The sequence below is a fragment of the Camelina sativa genome, chromosome 16, assembly GCF_030686135.1.
Source record: "Camelina sativa cultivar CO46 ecotype springtype chromosome 16, ASM3068613v1".
Taxonomy (NCBI): Eukaryota; Viridiplantae; Streptophyta; class Magnoliopsida; order Brassicales; family Brassicaceae; genus Camelina; species Camelina sativa.
The window spans coordinates 13,718,323-13,742,099 of NC_141895.1; the positions used below are offsets into that span (position 1 = coordinate 13,718,323).

The 23,777-nt window shown below is 42.3% G+C and overlaps 2 protein-coding genes across 27 annotated transcripts; one reads left to right on the forward strand and one right to left on the reverse strand.

Annotated features, from left to right (window-relative positions):
* The first annotated feature begins 86 nt into the window (after positions 1-86).
* Positions 87-4,481, forward strand: LOC104773324 (uncharacterized). Of its 26 annotated transcripts, none has more exons than XM_087490505.1 (22): positions 87-148; positions 263-293; positions 388-424; positions 538-592; positions 676-718; positions 793-853; positions 947-1,002; positions 1,100-1,172; positions 1,345-1,416; positions 1,572-1,625; positions 1,742-1,841; positions 1,938-1,984; positions 2,056-2,120; positions 2,197-2,264; positions 2,368-2,402; positions 2,477-2,532; positions 2,626-2,758; positions 2,876-2,930; positions 3,045-3,251; positions 3,598-3,635; positions 3,769-4,011; positions 4,080-4,481. In XM_087490505.1, the coding sequence occupies exons 21-22, from the start codon at positions 3,901-3,903 to the stop codon at positions 4,365-4,367; spliced, it is 399 nt and encodes a 132-aa protein (XP_087346631.1). In that variant the 5' UTR covers positions 87-148; positions 263-293; positions 388-424; positions 538-592; positions 676-718; positions 793-853; positions 947-1,002; positions 1,100-1,172; positions 1,345-1,416; positions 1,572-1,625; positions 1,742-1,841; positions 1,938-1,984; positions 2,056-2,120; positions 2,197-2,264; positions 2,368-2,402; positions 2,477-2,532; positions 2,626-2,758; positions 2,876-2,930; positions 3,045-3,251; positions 3,598-3,635; positions 3,769-3,900; the 3' UTR covers positions 4,368-4,481. The 26 variants fall into 26 exon arrangements, 25 of the variants coding, with proteins under 25 accessions (XP_087346631.1, XP_087346643.1, XP_087346644.1 ...); XM_087490517.1 differs by having other exon boundaries at positions 1,745-1,841; XR_015583850.1 differs by having other exon boundaries at positions 1,345-1,625; positions 4,087-4,481.
* A 5,184-nt stretch (positions 4,482-9,665) lies between these two features.
* LOC147925473 (uncharacterized) lies at positions 9,666-10,268 on the reverse strand. Its single transcript, XM_087492635.1, has one exon. The coding sequence runs from the start codon at positions 10,266-10,268 to the stop codon at positions 9,666-9,668; it is 603 nt and encodes a 200-aa protein (XP_087348761.1).
* Between the last annotated feature and the right edge of the window lie 13,509 nt (positions 10,269-23,777).

A 23,777-nucleotide genomic window follows, 5' to 3' on the forward strand; every position in this document is an offset into this window, starting at 1 on the left:
TCAGTAACCTGTAGCTACGTTTCTATATTGTGTCATTTAGTTCAACTCTCTACTAATTTTTTATTTACTACCATTGATGGTTTTTGGTTGCAGGTTTTCACACTTCTAGAGGACTGAGGATTGATCTGAGCTTTGGTATTGATAACAGGTCCCTCCCTCCCTCCTTGTTCCTAATTCTATGATTCATTGATTTGTTCTAATATTTATGTTTTTGTTCTGAGTTGTGGTGTGTGATTCGAAATTCTTGTCATCTAATTCTCAGAATCTTTGAAGCAGTATAAGAGCGACAAGAGGTATGTATCTTTTTAGCGTATGAATATAGTTCCATGTTGTTTTGAGCGTGTGAATATAGTTTCATGTTCTCTATAACCATCATTATTTTCGCAGGATAAAGACCCGTTAGAACCAGTAGCTACAACACAAGGCAAGCTTCATGACATAACCAGTAACCAGTAGCTATGTTTCTTTATTGTGTGCCTTTTAGTTCGACTCTTTACTTATTTTTTATATTGATACCATTGATTGTTTTGGTTGCAGGTTATCACACTTCCATAGGACTGAGGACTGATCTGACCTTTGGTATTGATAAGAGGTACCTCCCTCCATGTTCCTCTTTTAATTATATGATTTGTTCGAATATATATGTTTTTTTACTGAGTTGTGGTGTGTGATCAGAAATCCATATCATTTAATTCAGGAGAGAAAGTAAGTCAGAGGGGTATGCATCTTTTTAGCGTGTGAATATAGTTACATGTTCTTTTTACGTTTTTTTAACCTTTCTTATTTCTGAAGGATAAAGACCCGTTAGAACCAGTAGCCACAACTACACAAGGCAAGCCTCAGGAAATAACCAGTAACCACTAGCTATGATTCCTTATTGTTTCTTTTAGTTCAACTCTTTTCTGTTTTTTTGTTTATTGATACCAATGATGGTGTTTGGTTGCAGGTTGTCAGGCTTTCAGAGGAGTGAGGACTGATCTGAGCTTTGGTATTTGATAAGAGGTACCTCCTTCTTCTAATTCTATGATTCACTTTATTATATATTATAGCTGCTGAGTTGTGGTGTGTAATTTGAATTTTCTTGTCTTCTAATTCTCAGATTCGTTGAAGCATTACAATGGCAACGAGTTGAAGCATTACAATGGCAACGAGTGAGCAAACAAGTCACAGAGGTATGTATCTTTTTTTTTTTTTTTTTTTTTTGTGTTCTTATAAATTCAATATCAGTTAGTGTGTTTCTTTTTGACGGGTTTGTTTCTTTTTTTTTTGATTCAAGGTTTGTTTTTGATTGATTCTCGTTTCTTGTCTAAGCTCGTACTTACGTTGGATGTTTTGTTGCTACAGTTCATCGGTGACTTAGAGATATCATGCTCAACAAGCTCTTCCAAATTACAGGCCAACTCCTACAGCCTCCAGGTTTAAGTTTCTATAGATAATGCATCACTCTTATGTTTAAGGTCCATATCAGCCTACAGTTCATCGGTGACTTAGAGATATCATGCTCAATATGTATTTTTGCTACTGAGTTTTGGATTACTGGATTGAACATTCGGCTGATTGGATTGTTGAAGCTATAATGCTCGACTCTCGAGCTTCGAATCTCAGACAAGGAAGAACGTCCTGAGGTATCCCATACTCTCTTTTTAGTAAAGTTTCATTGTTTGTCTCCTTCAAGGACATTTGAATCTTTAATCTCTTTCTATCTGACGTTTCTTCTTATATTTCTTATTGTATTATGCAGCAGCAGCAGCAGTAATCCGAGAGATGGTTTGAAGACTGCTGGAGTCAGAGAGGTGCCTCAACAAGTTCGTCTTCTTCTAAACCCTCTGCTCACCATCTATGTAAGTAAATCTCCACCACATATGTTTGACCATTTCATTATAAATTACCGATTTCTCTTGTCTTCTAACTCTCTTATAATCTCTGATGACTAAAAGATATCATGCTCAACAAGCTTGTTCAAGATGAAGACGAACTCCTCCAGGTTTTGTTTCAGTAATTCAGCACTTATGTTTATGGTCAACTACTTTGTTTTAACCATTCTTAGTTTTGTAGGATAAAGAGCCGTTAGAACCAGTAGCTACAACACAAAGCAAGCCTCAGGAAATAACCAGTAACCCGTAGCTACGTTTCTATTTCATGTCATTTAGTTCAACTCTGTACTAATTTTTTATTTACTGATGATACCATTGATAGTTTTTGGTTGCAGGTTTTCACACTTCCAGAGGACGGAGGACTGATCTGAGCTTTGGTATTGATAACAGGTACCTCCCTCCCTCCCTCCTTGTTCCTTTTCATGTTTTTATTCTGAGTTGTGGTGTGTGATAAGAAATTCATGTCATCTAATTCTGAAAATCCTTGAGGCAGTAAAATGGCGACAGGAGAGTAAACAAGTCAGAGAGGTATGCATCTTTTAAGTGTGTGAATATAGTACCTTGTTCTTTTTACGTTTTTTTAACCATTCTTATTTCTGCAGGATAAAGAGCCGTGTCAAAACCAGTACCTACACATGCAATCCTCATAAAATAACCAGTAACTTCTAGCTATGATTCTTTATTGTGTCGTTTAGTTCAACTCTTTTCTGTTTTATTGTTTATTGGTACCATTGATGGTTTTTGGTTGCAGGTTTTCACACTTTCAGAGGAGTGAGGACTGATATGAGCTTTGCTACTGAGCTGTGGACTATGGAGTGTAATTTGAAGTTTCTTGTCTTATAATTCGGATAAAGACACGTTAGAACCAGTAGCTAGAACACAAGGCAAGCCTCAGGAAAAAATCAGTAACCTGTAGCTACGTTTCTATATTGTGTTATTTAGTTCAACTCTTTACTAATTTTTTATTTACTGATGATACCATTGATAGTTTTTGGTTGCAGGTTTTCACACTTCCAGAGGACTGAGGACTGATCTGTGCTTAGGTATTGATAACAGGTACCTCCCTCCTTCCTTGTTCCTAATTCTATGATTCATTGATTTGTTCTAATATATATGTTTTTGTTCTGAGTTGTGGTGTGTGATCCAAAATTCTTGTCATCTAATTCTCAGAATCTTTGAAGCAGTATAATAGCGACAAGAGAACAAACAAGTCAGAGAGGTATGTATCTTTTTAGCGTGTGAAATGAGATGAATGGCCGTTGGGATGCGACGTTCCTCGTGCTTGTACACCCAAGCAACTACTGCTAGAAAGATTAGCTAGTCTGCTGAAGAATCCATCTGCACTTAGGCCAAAGTCATCAGAAAATTGTGAAAAAGGTAGGTGACAGTCTTAACAAGTATACCCAAATATGGTATAACCAAGTTATATATAACATCACCTAAACGGCTAAACCCAGCAATTGCAAAGGAAGAGTTCGCAAGAAAAATTATACGGTCGTGTCAAATATCTCTTGGTGTAACTATTCTCGACTTTTTCTTTTCCCTACAAACGAAATACATTAGTTACTTACAATTCAAGAGCGATGATGATTGATGCTATTGCTATTTGTTCTTTCTAGCTATTTTAGCTTTTTCTTTGGTGAGTTGTTATAACTGAAAAAAATCAAAAAATTATCAAGTCTGAGCTTATCCAAACTTGTTTTTTTTTTTTTTTTTTTTGTAGCGATTCGACTCTTTTGGCGGCGGCTACAGCTGGATTCTGTAATCATCTTACCTAATACTCCAACTTTTTTTTGGTTTTGGGGCTTTATAAGTATAATAATTTACTAGATATTAGAATTCGTATATATTAGTTTCAATGAATAATATTAATAGATATTGTTGGATGGTATAGATAGTTTGATCCAAACAGATCCACCCAAAAGATTGGATCGAGAATGGATTTGAGAGGATAGCGGCCTTGCCGCCATGCCTGGTTGTGTACTGCAACAAGTGCTAAAAAGAAGCGGATCGGAAGCCGACACACATGGATCCTATCCTGATTGGTGATTTCATTCCAGGAAACGTCAAGTCGTTTTATATTAACAGGCGTGCTAATGATGCCGAGCTTGCTGAAGCCGATACTTTCTTTCGTCAGGTAATTATCGCGAGACATCCTACAATGTCCGCTTCCAAACTAATCCGTTGTTGACTTTGCTTATCCAGATCGCAGGTACACATCAAGAATTGAACCAGGATCTCCAGTACTTTCATATGAAAAAAGGTAGGATCGACCGCCAGCTGAAGACTTTAGAATCTGAAGTTGCCATACTTAAGGCAAAAAGGAAAAGTACTATTGACTTGTTGGATGAGTCCGAACAGAAGGCCAAGGCATTGGAAACTCGCCCCGAGGACTGGGAGAAGATCGGGCTGCAACTGTTGTGGCCGATGCCAAAACGACTTAAGACGAGTGTTCGTGAGATCGCGGCGAATGGCGCACTAGTTCGGAATTAACATGTGTTATTTGAAATAAAGATTATTTGAGTATTTAATAAGATTCTGCCGCATTGTAGCAGACGAATTACACTATTTGAGTATTTAAAGTTTGCTATTTTTATTGCTGAAAAATGTACCAGAAGCGAGATGTCTCTCGGCTTATATCCGGCAATTTTTATTTAAACGATGGTAAAAAACATCAATCAAACTTTAAAAATTAAGCTATTTAGCCTTAACGGGATACGTTTGGTCGGAGGGCGAGATATTGGGCTCGGCTTATCTCCTTTGCTTTAGTTCGGATGCCGGACTGCCAAATTATTCTCTGGGTTCGGCTAACCATTTTGTCCGAACTAAAGTTTGGGTGCGAAATAAATACTCTGGGTTCGGCTTATCCCAAAATTAAAAGATCGGGTGCAGAATAAATACTCTGGGTCCAGCTTATCCCTACATATGAAAGTCAGGTGCGAAATAACAACTCTGGGTTCGGCTTAATCCTGAAAAATAGTGCGTAGTTACGCGAGTTGATCACCTGGCCAGGGTGTCAACGAAGAGTGAGTTCAGTATATACCAATACTTAATCCAGTTCGGTGTTTTTTTTTTTTTTTTTTTTTTTTAGAAAAAATAAAAAGACGCGCTGCATTAAATGTGATACGCGGTCTTTGAGAATTACTTTCGGGACGCGGCAAAAATTTCGCGGTATTGTGATTGGTGGATTCAGCGGCGGTTACTTCCCACGACCCTATATAAATAGGGTTGAGGGTTGGGAGAAAGAAACATTCCAACTTTCACAATTTCTTGAAAAAGAAGGATGGTAACTACTCGATCCGCATGGCTAAGACGGGCCCGTAAAGAATAGCTGCTTCGGCGAGCAATGCCGGGTGTACTGAAGCGTCGGATAATCCCTCCGCACTAGATTGGGCAGAGACGTTTCTGGTTCGTGCATCTGTCCCCTTCGTCGATATGACTGGCGCGGAGGGGAGTCTTATATGCCAGGAGCTCCGACGGTACCGAGTTCGCCGCTATAGGTTGGGGGCTCATCTTACGGCGAGACGTCTTAGGCTCGGCGAGATCTGTCGGTTCTAACGCTTGGACGGGACTGTTCGGGTTCTGAACGAAATGATCGCCGAAGGTTTCTTCTTGGCGAAGTGGCGAATGACCAGGTTGCTTGCCGCGCGTGCGACGTGCCAGGAACAGGTTGCGCGCATGGATGTGCCTGCCTTACTCGAGGCCGACTGCCAATCTTTGGAGGATACCGCGCATCTGTTTATCATGGACATCTGGGCCTATCGGGCTTCCCTGGAAAGGTTGAGGCGATATGCCAATTTTTTGGAATCGGCTGGCCCAATCTTTCGCGAAAGGCATATGGTCGAGGGCCAATGCACCTTCCTGGAAGATTTGGTAGCTAATGGCTTCAAAGTCTCGGCGGATAGACTTGAGGCCTTAAGGCAGGCACGCCGGTTTTGGCGAGCCGAACTAATCAAGATGGAGGTGGAGGAACCTTTGGAGGACGATTTGTTTGGTCCTCGTCCTCCACTTCGGCTGCAGGACCGTCCAGAACGGTGATGGTGGGCCTCGTACCACTCCAAAAACGGGCAGTTTTTATTTCTTTTTGTTGTTTTTGTTTTGTTTTTTTTTTAAGAGAACTAGCGCTAGAAGGAAGGGTTTTCTCCTTTGCGTCTCTTTTCTCCCTTTTTTTTTTATCTTATTAATCGGTCAAATCTCCAAAGCATGTAATGGCGATTTGCGGTCAAGAATTTGCTCACTCGTATTATCCGAATTATTCAATTGAAGTTTTCCATTTATACTTGAAAATAACGATTGTAGACGAAGTGTAATGGAAATTAATCCAAACGACTTTCAGCATAATTTGGCGTACTACCGATCCAAGTGTATTCGAAACAAAGACTTTATTAATATCTTAGCTGCATTCACTTAATCTTGAAAAAGACAAGGAATTGCCTACGTACCCCGAAACGGGGATCAAGCCAACCGTAGTTCGTATTACAAAAGAAAGATGAATGGAGTTCGGATTCCCGGAAAACTCCTAGTTAGGGTCGTGAAGACGACTTAGCAGTAATAACGCTTCAAGTGGGTTGCGTTCCACGAGTTTTTGATCCGTTTTCCGGCCATGGTTACAAGTTCGTAGACGCCTGGGCGAACTGCCTTGGATACGAGGTATGGACCTTCCCACCGAGCGCCGAGTTTACCGGCATTGACTTCTTTGGTGTTCTCGAAAACTTCCCGTAGAACCAGATCGCCTTCGTTGAAACGCCGCTGACGAACAGTCTTGTTATAATACCGAGCCGCTGCATCTTGGTAGTGTTGTACTCGGACTAGGGCTTGATCCCGCAGCTCTTCGGCAAGATCGTTGTGGTCAACCAGCATCCTGTTGTTAAGTTCGGGATTGTCGACCATCATGGTACGTCGGAGTGTCGGGACTCCTGCTTCGGCAGGAGCGAGTGCCTCGAGACCATATGCAAGGGAGAAAGGGGATTGTCCCGTACTCCGCCGCGGGGTTGTTCGATAGGACCACAATACGCCATCCAGGTGGTCTGCCCACGCCCCCTTTCTTCGACCAAGTCTCTTTTTTAGTCCGTCGACGATCGACTTATTAGTGGCCTCAGCTTGTCCATTTCTATGCGGGTATCGGGGAGTCGAAGTGCTGAGGTGGATTTGCCACTTCGTTAGGAAACGTCTGGTGATCATCGAGGTGAATTGTGTGCCGTTATCAGTGGCAATCTCTTATGGAAGTCCGTGCCGACATATGATGTTCTTCCATATGAAATTGATTACATCCAAGGATTGGATCCTTGTGAAGGACTCTGCTTCCACCCACTTGGTGAAAAAATCGGTCAGCATCTATAGCGTCCATGGCCCAGCGCATGAAAGGATATGGAGCTGTCACGGTGTTTAGCAATTCCGGCGGGATGTGCCGCATTGGTCCGTGGCGCCGACAGGCTTCGCACTTTGCCGCGAAGGCTTCGCAGTCGGTCATCATGGTCGGCCAATAGTGTCCATCCTTTTTTATTTTAGGGCGAGTGCGCGTCCGCCAGAATGGTTGCCACCTTCGCCTTCGTGCATCTCCATCATGATTCTTTCGACCTCGTCCTGAGTGATGCAGGTAAGGAAAACTCCGGACGCGCTTCGGCGGAATAATTCCCCGTCCAAGAGGATGTATTTGGCACTTCGAGCCTTTAAGCGTCGGGCTGCCCATCTGTCTGGTGGGACGACGCCGTCGGAGATATAGAGTTTGATCTCAATTTGCCAGTCGTCCGGAGGCTTCGTGACGTCCGTCAGATCCTCTACTGGTTCATTGACCTCCATCAGAACTGAGTCGTCGTTGATTACTGCTATCTGATTGTCGGGGTCGATGCTGGGAGCGTCGATGCATTCGATCGGGATGGTGCACCGTAAATCAGGGTCGGAGCTGTTTGCCAGGGCTGCGAGGGCGTCGGCTGACGCGTTTTTCGTTCCGTGGGACCTTCGTAAGAGAATAAGACGTGAATTCCCCGGACAGTGCTCGGACCAACTGCCGATACGTCCCCATTCGCTTATTTTTGGCGTCGAACTCTCCACTGAATTAGCTGACTACGAGCTGGGAATCACAGAAGACTTGCAAATGTGTCACTCCGAGTCCTCGTGCTAACCGAAGTCCCGCAAGGACGGCCTCGTACTCCGTTTCGTTATTTGATGCTCTGAAGTTGAGTTTTAATGCTTGCTCGAGAACTTCATCGGTGGGGGACTGGAGAATGAGTCCCACTCTGGATCCTTCATTCGTCGACGAACCATCGACAAACATTGTCCAATGCTCTTCCCTAGGATTGGAGTTGTCGAGGTCAGGAGATAGCTCGGTGATGAAGTCGGCCAGGACTTGCGACTTCAAGCTTGGACGGGAGCGGTATTCGATGTCATACTCACTTAACTCGACTGCCCATTTTGCCATACGTCCGGATTGGAGGGGGCTATGGAGGATAGTTCGGAGTGGCTGTTCGGTTAACACGACGACGGAATATGCCTGGAAATAGGGTCAGAGCTTCCGCGCGGCGATGATTACTGCGAGTGCGAGCTTCTCCAGCGTGAGGTATCGTGACTCCGCGTCGTTGAGTGCTTTACTCGTATAGAAGATAGGTTTTTGATCCCTGCGGTCGTTTCGAACCAACACGCCGCTGACAGCCGAACTGGAGACCGAGACGTAGAGGTACAGTGTTTCGCTGTCTTCTGGTTTGACTAATATTGGGTGGCAAGTCAAGTACTCCTTCAATTGCAGGAAGGCGGCCTCGCAATCCTCGTCCCAGTGAAAATCCTTATTTCCGCAGAGAAGTTGGTAGAAAGGGAGGCATTTATCTGTTGATCGAGCGATGAAGCGATTTTAAGCTGCAATGCGGCCGGTCAGGCGTTGCACTTCTCGCTTGTTGGTCGGCGACGGCAGTCCCAATATGGCTTCAATTTGTTTAGGGTTTGCCTCTATCCCCCGCTCAGTGAAGATATACCCCACGAATTTGCCTGAAGTGACTCCGAATGTACACTTCGTTGGATTCAGTTTCATCTGAAAATAATCCAAGATATCGAAACACTCAGCGAGATGCTCGATGTGCTGCTCTGCGATCAAACTAGCGCACATCATGTTTACCAGCCGTTGGTAGGTTGCTCCAGCGTTCTTTAGTCCGAACGGCATGACCTTATAACAATAGGTCCCCATATCCGTAATGAAAGCCATTTTTCGCGGTCAGTTAAACTCATGGCGATCTGGTTGTAACCTGAGAAGGCATCCATGAATGAGAGCAGTTGGTTTCCAGCCGTGGCTTCGACGAGACGGTCTATATGTTCCAAAGGAAAGCTATCCTTGGGGCAAGCTTTGTTGAGATCGGTGAAATCCACGCATACCCTCCATTTACCGTTCTTCTTTTTGACCACTACTCGATTGGCCAGCCTGTCAGGGTACTGGACCTCCATTATCTGGTCAGCTTTGAGCAGCCGCTCGACCTCGTCCTGAACTACTCTAGCCCGATCTGGACTCAGGCGTCGTCGTTTCTGCCTTACTGGTCTGAATGTGGGATCGACGTTGAGCTTGTGGCAGATAACATCGGCGTCTATCCCGATCATGTCCTTCGTTGACGAGGCGAATGTGGAAGACCGAGATTGCAGAAAAGCGATCAGCTTTGACTTTATGTGCTCCTCCAGTTCGGCACCGATGCCAATAGTTCGTGAGGGGTTGGAGGGATCGATGTTCACCTGTAAGATTCGACACTCCGGAGACTTGAGGAGATCTCTCTCCGGCTTATGGGGATCGGTAAGATGGTCCCCGCTCTGTAGTTGCTACGCGTCTTCAGTCTTCCTCTGCTTCTTCTCGATAACAGAGCAAGTTCGAGCTACCCTCTTGTCACCATAAAGTGTGCAGATTCCCGTGGTGGTTGGGAACTTGAGGCAGAGGTGATAGGTCGATGGTACGGCCTGCATCGCGTATATCCATGGTACTCCCAAAATGGCCTTGTAGACTGGAGGCGCGTCGATGACTGCGAACTTGGTCTTCCGGGAAAATCCGCCGGCTCGCACCTGCAGCTTTACGTCGCCCATCGAAAGTTTGGCGACCCCATCATAGCCCGTTAATGTTCGAGATTCGGGTTTCAGTTGTTCCGGCGTGACACCCATTTTTTCTAGCGTTTGCCAGCATATTACATTGACGGTAGTCCCCGTGTTGACCAAAACTCGTTCGACGTCAAAATCGCCCGTGGAGACTTCGATGACTAAAGGGTCTGAATGGGGGTGTTGGATTCCCTTGGCGTCTTCCGAAGTAAACGATATGGGGTCCCAGCAGAGTGGAGGTTCGCTTGGGGCTGCCTGAAGGCTGCAAACTTGACGCGCCCTCTTCTTTAGTGCGCGGTCGGAGTCGGCGCAGTCCTCTGGTGGGCCTAGTATCATGGTTATTCGTCCTCGGACAGGAGAATTGGCCCGCTCGGGATTTTGCCCTCTCTGTCACTTGGGTGGGCTAGGCAGCTCGTCCGCCTGGAGCATCTCCTCTTGATGGTTCGCCCGTACTTGGTTAGCCGGCTGTTGAACTCCGTTGGCCGGACCGTTGTAGCCTCGTCCTCCTCCGGCGCCACGGCCGCCGTTAGATCATCCACCACGCCATCCCCCTCGGCGACCTCTGCCTCCACGAATACTCTTCGGCTGAAAGGTGGCTTCGACTTTGCCGGAAAGATACTTTCCGTACAAGAAATTTTTCAGATGGACGCATTCGTGCGTAGACTGGCCGACAATCATGTGGAAATCGCAGTACAGCTCCTTTGGGTCGGATGGCTGTTTGTTTTGGTCCTCCACTTCGGAGACCGCGTGAACGACACCCTTTTCGATCTTGGGGGTCGTGATGCTTGCGAGGTTCGTGGTGCTCGTCCCGACTTTTAGCCTTAGGGGGATGCGACGGTTGCCCGATTATTTTTGCGGCTAACTGGGCGTCGTCATCTTCGTCGAGCGCGAATCTGGATGCTCGATGTAGTGCGTCGTCGAGGTCCTTGGGCTCACGTATGTTAAGATCCTTTCGTAGTGGCGGCCCGGGAATCAACCCCTTTTTGAAGGCTGCCATTGCGGCATCCTCTGGGACGGTGACGCGCGTTAGTTTTTCCTTGAATCTGCTCAGGAAGGTGCCGATGGATTCGTCGGGTTCATGGGTCATCTCCCAAAGGTCTGAGCTTGTCACGCCTCGTTCGATGAGAATTCGATAATGCTTAAAAAAAGTCGTAGACAACTGGTCGAAGTTATCGATTGAACTCGGTTCGAGCCTTGTGAACCACACCAAGACAGGGCCAGAGAGGCTATCGACGAATAGCTGACAACAACCAACATCCCTCTGTTTTTCGGTGAATCGTGCCTTTGTCATGGTTGCCATGAAGGACGTCATGAATTGGACGGGGTCTTTGTCGCCCAGGTAGGTTGGGATGGCGCCCGCAAGATCCGTTGAGTAAAAGGGGATTGCAGGGTCACTTCGACAATCCTGTCGATTTCTGGAGCCGTGCTAACGACCCGATGAAGAAGCGTGTTCATACCGCTGATATGCATCTAGATTTCTTCGATTTCGAGGCAAGACCCCGCGTTCGTGAAGCGGGTGACCATGGCGGCCGAATTCTTGTGCATACGTGAATTTGGGTTTGTTGGTCGAATACTCGATGTCGTCTGAGGGGGAGGATTCCTCCGCTCGTATTGGACGTCCGAAAAGTCGAGACGACGAGTGAGACCATCAGTGCCGAGTATGGGCGACTGTCCAGCAGAGATTTGCGATGGGGTTGTCTCAGTTATAACGGCGTCGACCCTGCGGTTAGTTTCAGAGATCATCTGGTAGATCTCTTTCGTCATGGTGCCGAACAGGATCTTGAAATCTTCCATGGAGACGACTTGCGGATTTTGGACCGCTGTCGTGGTGCGAACAGGGGGGGTTCCCGTTTTGTGCGCGGAGCCGCTGCTCCGTGGCGCGTGCATCTTCCTCGCCTGGTTGTTCATCGGAGAGCTCCGTCTCGTGGTTGGTTGTCTCTTCGCGAGTTTGCCCTGCTTCCTGGCTGGTTTCCCCTTCAGATCTTGCCTCAGGTGGGAGTTCGGAGGAGACATCAGTCAGGTTCCTCGATTCGGTGACGGGGCGGCGAACATACACGGCGGTAGCCGGCCTGATTGATACATCGCTCTGTGTTGCAACGTTGTCTTGAGCAGGTGCGATGCCCGTGACATCGGGTGTGTTGGAGGTGGTACGGTTTGCGCCGGTGACTTCGGTGATGAGTGAAAACATTATCGTGGACTTTTCAGAGAACTTTTTTTGGATAAGATTGTCTTTCTTAGAGAGTAACTTTTAGAGACGATTTGCTGTCCCCACAGACGGCGCCAATTTGTTTATGGGGGAAAACTAATTCAGTAAAGTAAACCCTCTAGAAAATCAATCTAAGCTTTTATTGTTAGAAGAAAAGGAATTGATCTTTTAAGAGCTAGGGTTTCTATTGCTAAGAACAAGAAGGGAACTCAATAATTGTATTCAATGATCGATGCTTTACAATGGAGAAGTCTTTCCCCCTTTCTACATATTCATAAATCGCATAATATATTAACTTTCCTTATCAGACGAACTGAAATAAGGAAAGTTACTCTATCTCTTAGATCGGCCGTCGGGTGAAGTGGAATTCGGTTCTTAACCCTCGAGGCTGGGCATCTTCTATCCGAAGTGGGCTTAAATGACCTAACTGAGTACCTAACCGGATTCCCAGTTAAACAACCAAATTGTCTTTCTGGTTTAGTTCGGTATGTCGGGGGTGCTAAATCCCGCACCAACAAATACGCATGTTGACATCGTTTTGTCTGAATGACCAACGGAAAGGTCACCAAAGGATCAACCTTTCTCAATAGAACTTTACGCATCAAGTTCGTAGTAGCTAATTTTCCACAAACTTTCTCAATAGAACTCTACGCATCAATATTGTTTCGTCTGTCGAATAGTGATTAGGAGATAAAGAAAGATGTAACCCAACATAACGTGGGACGACGGTCCTGAAGAAAATGAGGAGAAACTTGGTCCTGAAGTACCATATATAAGTGGAATCGAAGCACTAATGTACCTTAAAAATTGCACTCGGCCTGATATATCATTTGCACTTAACCTTTTGGCAAGGTTCAGCTCATCCCCTACACAAAGACATTAGAATGGGATAAAACATGCCTTTCGTTACCTTCAAGGGACTATTAATTTAGGATTAGTTTATCCTAAAGACTCAAAGGTTCAAATGGTGGGTTTTGCAGATGCAGGATATTTATGAAATCCACACAAAGCTCAGTCACAAACTGAATATGTTTGTACTCCTGGAGGCACCGGCATATCTTGGCGCTCTCAAAAACAGAGTTTAGTAGCTACTTCCTCAAATCATGTTGAAACCATCACACTCCATGAGGAAATTAAAGAGTGTGTATGGCGTAGGTCAATAAGTCAACACATTATGTCAAGTAGTGGGATCAACGTAAATATAGAGCCAACTTTCTTATATGAAGATAATTGCGCATGTCTTGCTCACACGAAAGAAGGATATATCAAAAGCGATAGAACTAAACACATCCCTCCAAAGTACTTCTCATATACCCGAGAGCTTGAGAAGAATAAGGTAATTGATGTAAGATATGTTTGGTCATCTGATAATGCAGCAGATCTTTTCACAAAGTTATTGCCTACTATAATATTTAAAAAACATGTCCATAACATTGGGATGCGTCATCAATGAGATCTCTAGAGAGTTACACTAAGTCATTCGAGGGGGAGCAGGTGTGATTGTACTCTTTTACCTTACTATGGTTTTTCTCAACAAGTTTCCTAGAAAGGTTTTTAACAAAGCAACAAAACACATCAAAATGACAAATGACAATGGACTCCAAGGGAGAGTATTGCAAAAGTCAAGACTTTACATATAACAATAAAAATGGAGCCCAATTGTCATTATAACTCACAGTAATATTTGTCTCAATTTTTATCTATAAATTCGTTCATATGAAATATACATTATTAAGATTGCAAGAAAACGCATTTAAATTCCTCTCTATTACTCTTCTCATTACATATAGAGCTGTCAAAAGGGCTTAGAGCCCGCGGACATGGCCCGATTAGTACTGTTACGGGGCGGGCTTGGACCAGATTAATTTTGTCCACAAAACTGTGGGCATAGCGGGCACGGTCCATGCGGAACACGAATTGAGCAGGTTTGTCCATTGCGGGTTAGCGGGTTTAGGGAAAGGTTCTATCTCTAAGAGAGTTTTTGTAATCCATCAACTATCATAACGAAATCGTAACATAAAAACTAAAAGTCTAAAACCCTAGCTAAATATTTGAATTAGAAGGAAAGACAAAGACTCTCGAGTCTCGACTTCATCGAGACAGAGATTCAGCGTATTCCTAGTTTCACAACTCAGATTCTCATATCATCAATCAACTATCACAACTTCAGGTATTGAGATCCAGAAATCTGCAATGGTAAGCTACTAGCCTACTAGGCTACTACTTAATACTTACTAATATAGTGTCTAGATGATTTAACATTCAACCTTGTTGAAACTTAAAAGTAATACTTTGTGTTTTGTTTTAGGAGTCATGTGATTCTTGAAATCTTAGATCGTTGGATGTGGAATCATAGAGAATTGTTGATTATGCAAATGCTGAAAACGTAAGAGGAATTGAGATCAACGACAATGATTATGTTAACAAAGAAAACTCACCATTACAGAGGAAGAGAAAACAGTCTAATGGAGCTAAAACATCGAAACCTAGTAAAAGTTCATCCAATGAAATTGAAATCGATGATGATGAGGATGATGATGATGGTGATGATGGCGACAAAGGAAAGTCACCAAAACAGAAGAAGAGAAGGCAGACTGATGGAGCTGAAACATCTAAGCCTAGTAAAAGATCAACCATTGAGATCAACGATGATGATGACGATGGTGATGACGATGGTGATGATGGTGACAATGGAGATTCACCACCAAAGAAAAAAAAAAGACAGTATTCAAATGTGTGGGCTGACTTTACAGTGATTACTAAGAAGGATCGCAAGGGAAAAACTGAAGAAAGAGCAATGTGCAAGCATTGTAAGTCAAATTTTGCTTATAATCCACACAAAAATGGTACAAATTCATACAGACGTTATTTTAAAGGGTGTAAACTTAAGCCTAGAAATGGTGATATTAGTCAAAATGTGATTAATTCAGAAGCAAGGTTACAAGCTAGGAAGATAGATCATATGGTTTTTCAGGAAATGATAGCAAAATGTATCATTCATCATGATCTCCCATTTGCTTATGTTGAGTATGTGAAATTTATCAGCCGAAACACAGCGGCAGCCTATGTTTACAAGTTTTATGAAAATGAAGCAGAAAATTTCAAGCGAGAATTAGCTAATCTTCCTCGAAGGATCAGTCTCACTTCTTATTTATGGTCTGCAATCACTCAGGAGGGATATATGTGTTTAACAGCACATTACATTGACAAGAATTGGAAGCTTAACAACAAAATTCAGCATTTTGTGCTGTACCGCCTCCACATACAGATACACACTTAGCTATGAAGATTCTTGAGAAACTGAAGGAATGGGGGATTGAAAAAAAAAAGTGTTCTCACTTACTTTAGACATTGCTACTAACAACGATACAATGCAAAAGATGGTGAAAAATCAGCTTGTGTTGCGATACGATTTGTTGTGTGGAGGAGAGCATTTTCTTGTGAGATGTGCAGCACATGTTCTTACTCTCATTGTTCAAGATGGTCTGGCAGTGATTGGTAATTCGTTGGAAAAAATCAGAGAGAGTATCAAGTATGCTCAAAGATTAGAACACCGGGAGATACTATTTGCAAAATGTGTGGAATCTTGGTATAAAGCATAAGGCTGGTTTGCTGTTGGATGTGAAAACCAAGATGGAACTCAATGATAACATCATTATTTACTCATTTTAGCTATAGTTTTCATATGCATTCAGAACTAGTTTGATGAGATTTCAGGTATAAAAGGTCTATAATCAAGTATTTAGGTTTCAAGAAGATTTTACAGGTTTTATAGCGAAAAGTACCAAAATACAAGGAAAATACGTTTTAGGACAGATTCAGAGCTTTACAGTACGAGCAACGTTTGAAGACCTTCCCGAACTCAAATTTTAACGTTCTTGGTGTCTACGGAAAGCTGAAAGAGTCATCTTTTTCCTCAAAGTAGAGTAAAGTCAATCCATTCAATAATCCGGAAGATATACCCAATTTACTGAGACGTGTTACAAACCAATGTAAGGAGAAGCAACCAGCCGATGGGCTTTTATTGAAAGTCGGACCAGCAACCATCACCACGGCCCAGTCCAAGACTCCTCCATGGTCCAGAAGCCTCTTTCGCCGCCCCTTGTCCTGCACTCAAGAAGAAAAGACGTTTCTACCCTTACAAACCTTAATTCAAGACAAAACCCTATAAATACTCTTAAAGACCTAGGGTTTCAAGTGTGCTTCCTTGGTGCCTCTAAGTTCTTCATCCAAGCCACCGTTCTCTCTTTCTACTCTTTCTAGTTTTTTCATACTTTCATTGCTTTTGGGATCAAGTTACTTTTGTGACAAATAGAGAAGTTTCCTTTGAACCCCTTTTTGTTATTGATTCGTTTTTGATGCTACACTTTATAATATCAATGTTGTTTCTTTGCATCATGAGCGAGTAGTGTACTTTGTTGGGTTTTATAGGGTGATTCAAGGGGAATTCATGGTTCACTTCAATTAGGTTGTTAGCTCTTATTTTCGGTTCTATATTAGAGTTCTTTTGGGACATCTTTATCTTAATGCATGTGCTTGGATTGATCACCAAGTGCGGATCTAGAGAACAGGAGCGCTAACCGCATTATCCTACTTCTCCGAACTAGTGTTATACCAAAATCTCGCGTTGTAACCTGCGTAAGTTGAGTTGCGGAGTTTGGTGAATGTATCGAACTTGTTTTACTAGCTGTTTGACATGCGTAGTTGCCTGTGAAAGTTGAGTAACGAAGTATGAAGACTTTAGACTTTCATTCTATGAGAATAGCTTGTTAGTTCTTTAGTGTTTCGTAGTTGAAAACCTAGACCGAAATTAGTATTTACCTGTTAGATCTTACACTTAATATTGCTTAGAACCATGAAAACCCTGAGATGACTCCCAAAACGCCCAACGCCTTAGTCTTATAGTTTTAAACCGCTTTTATTTACGCTTTCTTTATTTACAATAGATAATAGGAAAACCAAAACCCCAATCTCTTATTTAGTCTTAGCCATAGTTCTTTGTCTTTTAATTCAATTCGTGTTAGCTATTACTTTCTGTGGGATCGATCCTAAAATACTACACTGATTAACTGTGCACTTTTAGTCGTTGTGTAGTCTTTTCAGGCAAAAGATTTGGAGTGGAATTCTACACACATCACTCAACATACAAAATGCTTGATACGACTCTCAAGTATAGAGCTGCATTTGCTAATCTCTATGGGAAAAACTACAAGTTTTTTCCTACAGAAGATGAATGGAAACGACTCAATAGTCTGTGTGATTTGTTGGAGCCGTTTGATCAGGTTACTACTCTTATTTCAGGTTCCACATATCCAACTTCCAACTTGTACTTCATGCAAGTTTTGAAGATCAATAACTGGTTGACAGTGAATGAGTTTAGTGAAGATGAAGTTATTAGACCCATGATTGTACCCATGAAGGAGAAGTTTGATAAGTACTGGGAAGACGTAAGTGATATATTTGCAATGACTACAATGCTTGATCCAAGGTTGAAACTAACACTTGCAAACTTTTTTTTTGGTAAACGTGATAAAATTTCTTGTCATCAGAAGATTGAACACTTGAAAAGTAAACTAACTACTTTGTTTGAATCATATGAGAACAAGCCAGTTTTTGCATCACAATCTCCAGCAACACGTGAAACAAATCTCCACAAAGATGACAATGAAGGACAAAGAGGAACCTTCAGCAATTACGATGTAAGCACTCCTAAATTCTCTGTTTGACTACATTCAGGTTCCGTTTTTATAAAAGACTGCAGGTTCTGGTTTTGAACAAGTATTCAGTCTCTATTTCAGGTTCTGTTTTTATAAAAAACTGCAGGTTCTAATTTGTTTTGAACAATTCTAGTTTCAGTCTCTATTTTTATAAATTCTAGTTTTTTAAAAAATGAAGGTTTTGGTTTTTCAAGTTCTGGTTTTATAAAAAACTACAGGTGCTGGTTTGGTTTTAACAATTCTAGTTTCAGTCTCTGTTTTTATAAATTCTAGTTTTGGTATTTCAAGTTCTGGTTTTATAAAAAAACTGCAGGTTTTATAAAAAACTGCACGTTTTTAAAAAAACTGCAGGTTTAGGTATAAAAAACTGCAGGTTTTATAGCAAATGCAGTTTTAGTTTTAAAGTTTCAGTTTCTTAATTCTTACTGTTTCTTATGCTGGATTTCTTAGCCTTTCGAAAAGAGACTGTTGTTGCTAGTGGAAAGATGTCCTCACAAATGTATCTTGATGAACCGACAATAGACATGAAGAATTTTGAGAGTTTAGATATTCTAAAGTATTAGAAAGATAACTCTCCTCGCTATGGAGAATTGGCTTCCATGGCTTGTGATCTTCTTAGTATTCTTGTACCGTCCCCAAACCGTCCACACGGCTGGACTAACCGCGGACCGGCCCGGAGGTCGCCACAAGAGATGAACTGTCGCGATCCAGCTAAGGTTCCACCAACGAATTAGGTTCCCCGGCCAGTCCACTGACAGCTGTCTACCCGCTATGTACATCCCTTAGGCTTTTCAACCCTCAGTACGTACGCGGCGTTGTGCTGGCCCGGACCAGACCGTACCAGCTTCACTTGTCCGAATATATATAAGAAAATAATTTGATTTATTATATTATATAATGTTTACAATTCAACAAAACACGGAATAAAAGCAGTTGGATCCAAATTGAATGCGAAAACAATCGAGCAAAGAAATCACAGATTTTGCAACACAACACAAAAATATTATATCCGGTCCTAAGCCTTAAGTCTACCCACTTAGTTCCCTGCAAGAAAAACAATTGTGGAGAAGGGTGAGTAATCCAAGATTACTTAGTGAATTGGACAACCCTCTAACATGCTATTCCCCTCTAACATGCTATCACAACCCATCCAACTACCCCAACAACCCCACAATCAAAGCACGCAATGCGGAAGCGCGAACAAGCAGGCAAACAACAAAGAAACACAATCAAGCAAAGAATAAACCAGACACGACTCGTCTATACCTTGATTCTAACTTGGCCTCCACGACACATCACCAGCAATCACTGCCAAGGTGGAATATGCTAGTGGTGCATCAAGATAACTTGACCACCCTAGTCTTCACACAGTCAGGCCTCCACGCCGTGACCAACATAACTAGTTCTCAACCTAGGGATATAACTATCAACCTAAGGAACCACCACCAAACCTAGGTAAATCACATCCTAGAGAAACCACCACAACCAAGGGCCCATCGATCCTCTATTCCATCCCAACATTCTTCCGCGTTGATTCCACAAAGGTAACCAACCAGACACACCCAAATCCTCCGCGTTCTTACCCCCAAGTAAACAACCGAGTATACAATGCCGCATTGTCATGCGGTTCGGGCTAGTAGCTAGCTAGACAACTAATCTGTCATGCCATGAGATCCCTCTGGATTAGCTCACCGGACATTCACAACCCATATCAGGAACAGAGATCGACCACTAGCTACGAACCAAGACGTTTAACTCGCGAACTAGCTAGGACAACGCTTAACTCTAGGACTCAAGACTCCACGAATTAAGTACAACCACACCACACGCAAACATGCAAGCGTCACACGGAAGCAACAATCAATCACCACACACAAAGCTTAAGTAGCAAGAAAACAATCATGCAACTTAAGAAAATTCTAATCATGCATGCATCCTATATGCTCCCAACCCCAAATTTTTAACCTCAAGTTAATTCTTTAATTTTATACAATTTTTGCATGCATCTTTACCTCAAATTTCTCACATGCATGCGGCTCTTTCCGTCCTGGAGATTCTCGCATGACATAAAAAAAAAAAACACTCCAATGGCCTGATTTTCCATCAACACCATGAGGTTATATTTCTTTGGTTTTGGGTACATATGGGGCTCTTTCCTCCCGGAGATTCTCGCATGGCCTCACCAAAAACCACCCATTACAACTTAGAGGTTAAACTTATCCTTTTAAATTTTGGGTCCTCATACGGCTCTTTCCATCCCGGAAATTCTCGTATGTACTCACCAAAATAATTTCCCCTCATCTACACTGATCTCCTATCAAGTATATGGGTTTAGCCTCTGACAAAAATCATGCAAAAATTAAATAAAACTTTTAATATGCATGACACACCCCCAATTAACCAAATTTTAAGTAAGAAAAATTCTTACTAATTTTTCCATCGATCCACATGACCGAGAAAAAATCCAAAATCAACATGCAAGGCATTTCACACTTGCAAGTGATTTTTAAAATATTTTCTCACCCTTAGAAAATTCTCAAAACCCCCAAAATCAATCATGCAAGGCATTTCACACTTGCATGAGATTTTTTAAAAATAATTTTCACCCACCAATTGGTTTAAAAACCTTTAAGGTAAAACAAGTTCCAAGATTATAACTAAGGGAAAACAAAATTGGCCAAATCTCTGAAGAATAAATCTTGAAAGGAACTAAGAGCTTAATATCAGTCCAGTTCTACTTTTAATTTCACATCTCTTGAAATGAGGAGTCATATAACAAGATTCTAAATCAGGTGAAAAGAAAACTAGACCTCGTGGCTTCGATTTAAGAAAAATCATCGTCTTTGTCGTCGGAATCAGCCATGGGAGTCAAAAGCACTCGATCTCTTTCAAGATTGACCATAATAATCACCGGCTTCTCGTCTCCATCGCCGATATACTCAGAGAAGAAGAAGAAAGAAAGAGAAGAGAAGAGGAAAGAGAGCCAAACTAAATTAACCTAATCGATCTTATTTATCTTTTTTTTATTATTATTTTTTAAAACTATTTAGAAACATTTTAGAGGCAATGAAATTTTCACCTTCCCGGTTACTCTATGATAACGGTTTTATTTTCATCTATGCTATTGTAAAACTAAAATTTAGGAGCCAATTAGAAATATTTCGCGGTCATCATATCGTGGCGTTTGTCTTTTTAGAAAAGCTATGAAAAATTTCTCGAAACTCAACTATAGCAGTATCATCAAAAACGCTTTTATATACTGCTATTAATACCCTTATTTCCTGTAGTGGAAAAAGTCATTCTCCCCCAAGAATGCTTAAACCCCCTTGAATCCCTCTTGACTACATGCAATCCTCTAGATTGTAACAACCCGTCCCGTGGACCCCACTAGCCTCACTGCTAGCTTGCCCCTATAGGCCCAAAGCTAGCCCTGCAGGGCATCGATCCTAACCCCTCACCGTGGTAAATGGAACTACTTATCCAAATCCACAATAGGTTATTGGTGCGCCAGGCGTTCCTCGAACCCTGGTCTTCACCCTTTATCAACCTTCCCACAGGACAAGTTGCCATAGTGGAGATAGAGGATGACTTGAGGTCACATGTAGTGGTGGTCAGTCCAGCGGTTCAGACAGAGGAGACTTTGGAGCAGAACAATTCAAGCAAGAGTAACAAGTCGGAGCAAAGACATAAGAGGAAGCGAGAAGACATGTCAGGTATGCAACATGGTGGGTGAGGGTGCTTCGGATGTGGAAGCAAGAAGAACAGGTTGGCAGACTGTCCCAAGAAAGGTGATCCACAGGAATATCGTCGAACTTGTTACCATTGTGGGGAGGAGGGGCACATCAGGCCTTTATGTCCTAAGTGAAGGCAGATGATGGAGGGTGCGGCACAACCGAAGGGAGGACCGGGTGCTCAACCCGGAGTTTAGTTTGACTTCTCTTTCTTTTTATTTCAGCTAAGTATTTTTCATTTGGAGTTGTAAACGCTTATTGCACTTGAGGTTTTAATAAAGTGGAGTTATTTGGTTTTTGAAATTGTGGATCTTGTGAAAAAGGAAATCGCTCGGGAGTTCTATAAATGGAAAGTTTCTAAAAATAGAAAGTTCTATGAATAGTTAGGACTTGTCTATTTTTGGAAAGGGGATATGAAATGTTGGAGTTGCGGCTTGCAAAGCATTTAATGCGGTAAATTAGAATATGCGAACGTATGGTACTTGTTTGTTTTATTACGCTCGTATTGATGATTTGCTGTGGATAATTGGCAAGCGGAAAAACTATCAGTGGAAAGGGTGTTTGTAAACACCAAAGTGTTTGTGATGTTAGTAGTGAGGCCTGGGGGTGGTCATGGCGGTGGTAATATTCTTGGAGAGAATATGGTGTTGGTAGGACATTGAGATGTTCTACGCGGATCACGGGGGGTGGTCCCGGTTGGAGAAATGTTTATAGATGTTATGACCATTTGCTATTGGGACGGGGGGGTCCTGAACAACTCATGAGGAGATGGGGGTTCTCCTGAGGGGACGGGGGATTCCCTAGATACCGATAGCTCAAAGGACTGCGGTCCTGAGGGTGGCAGGGAGATGGGGGTTCTCCTGGTACCGAGATCTTGAGGGTGACGACCCAAGGGTAAGACGGTATGGCTCAAAGACGGGGGTCTAAGAGAGTTTGATCGGTATGGTTTGAAGGTTGCGGCCTAAGAGCAGATGAGTTGGTGGCAAAAGTGTCAAGGACGTGGGGATAAGCATGGTAACCGGATGTGGATTTTTGAGATTGATGGGGGTTCAATCTCAGGTGTCCCGTTGAGATCAAATGCGGATCTCGGGGTTGATGGGGGTTCAATCTCGGGATATCTGTGTGTTGACCGGGAGGGTCAGGTGTATGCTGGTCGGGGGGACCAGAGTGGTGATGATTGGGAGAGTATGGTATGGATTGACCAGCGGGGGCAGGGCTTTGTTGCCCGGAGGGGTCAGGATTGTGTGGACCAGTGGGGTCATGGTTGCGGCAGACCAGATGGTTGGATGGTACAAACCGTTGCGGCAGTGGTTTGATGAGTTTTGTGGATGAGTGGCTGTGTGTTCAGATTTGAGGACAAATCCTTTGGTAGAGGGGGAGAATTGTAACGCCCGCGAACTAATTTCTGGAATTTTGGAATTGTAAATCAGTTTTGTTTCATTTAAATCGTTTTAAAAAAATATTCTTTTTTATTTGATGAATTTCAGTTTTATTTGGAAAAAAACAATATATATATATATATATATATATATTTTATTTAATTCGTATAAAAAAATACAAAATATCATTGTTTTGATTTGTTGAATTTCAGTTTTATTTGAAAAAAAAAATCTTTGTTTTCATTATATTTTTCAATAAAAAAAATGCAAACTTTGGTTTTAGTTTTGAGGACAAAACCTTTTCAAGAAGGAGAGAGTAATGTTATCCTAGAAATATCAACTCATCAAGAATTGATTCAAGGAAAATCAAGATCAAATTAAAAAGAAGTTTCTAGAAGACAATCAATTCATGACTACATTAAGAAAGTGTCTACATACAAAGAACCAATCTCCATCAATGATGATTGATAAAATCTCTCAAATTTATTCTTGATTTATTTATGTAATTAATTTGATTTATTTTATATTTCGGTTATTGATTTGTAAATTGAGCCTATATAAGTTCATGTTTCCCTTTATTGTAAAGATATAATTTTTTTGGAAAAATAAAAGGGAGACTTTTCTCACTTTGAAGCTTTGACTTTTGTTTTACTTGTCTTTTCTATTGTGTGTGATTCCTTTAGAAAACAAGTTGAATCTTTATCTTTGTGTGTGATTCACTTAGATATTGATTTGTGTTCTTATCACAAAGTCATTCTGCAACTTTGTGTGGCGAACTTCGATCCATCATTCATCTGCATCCTATCTAAGTT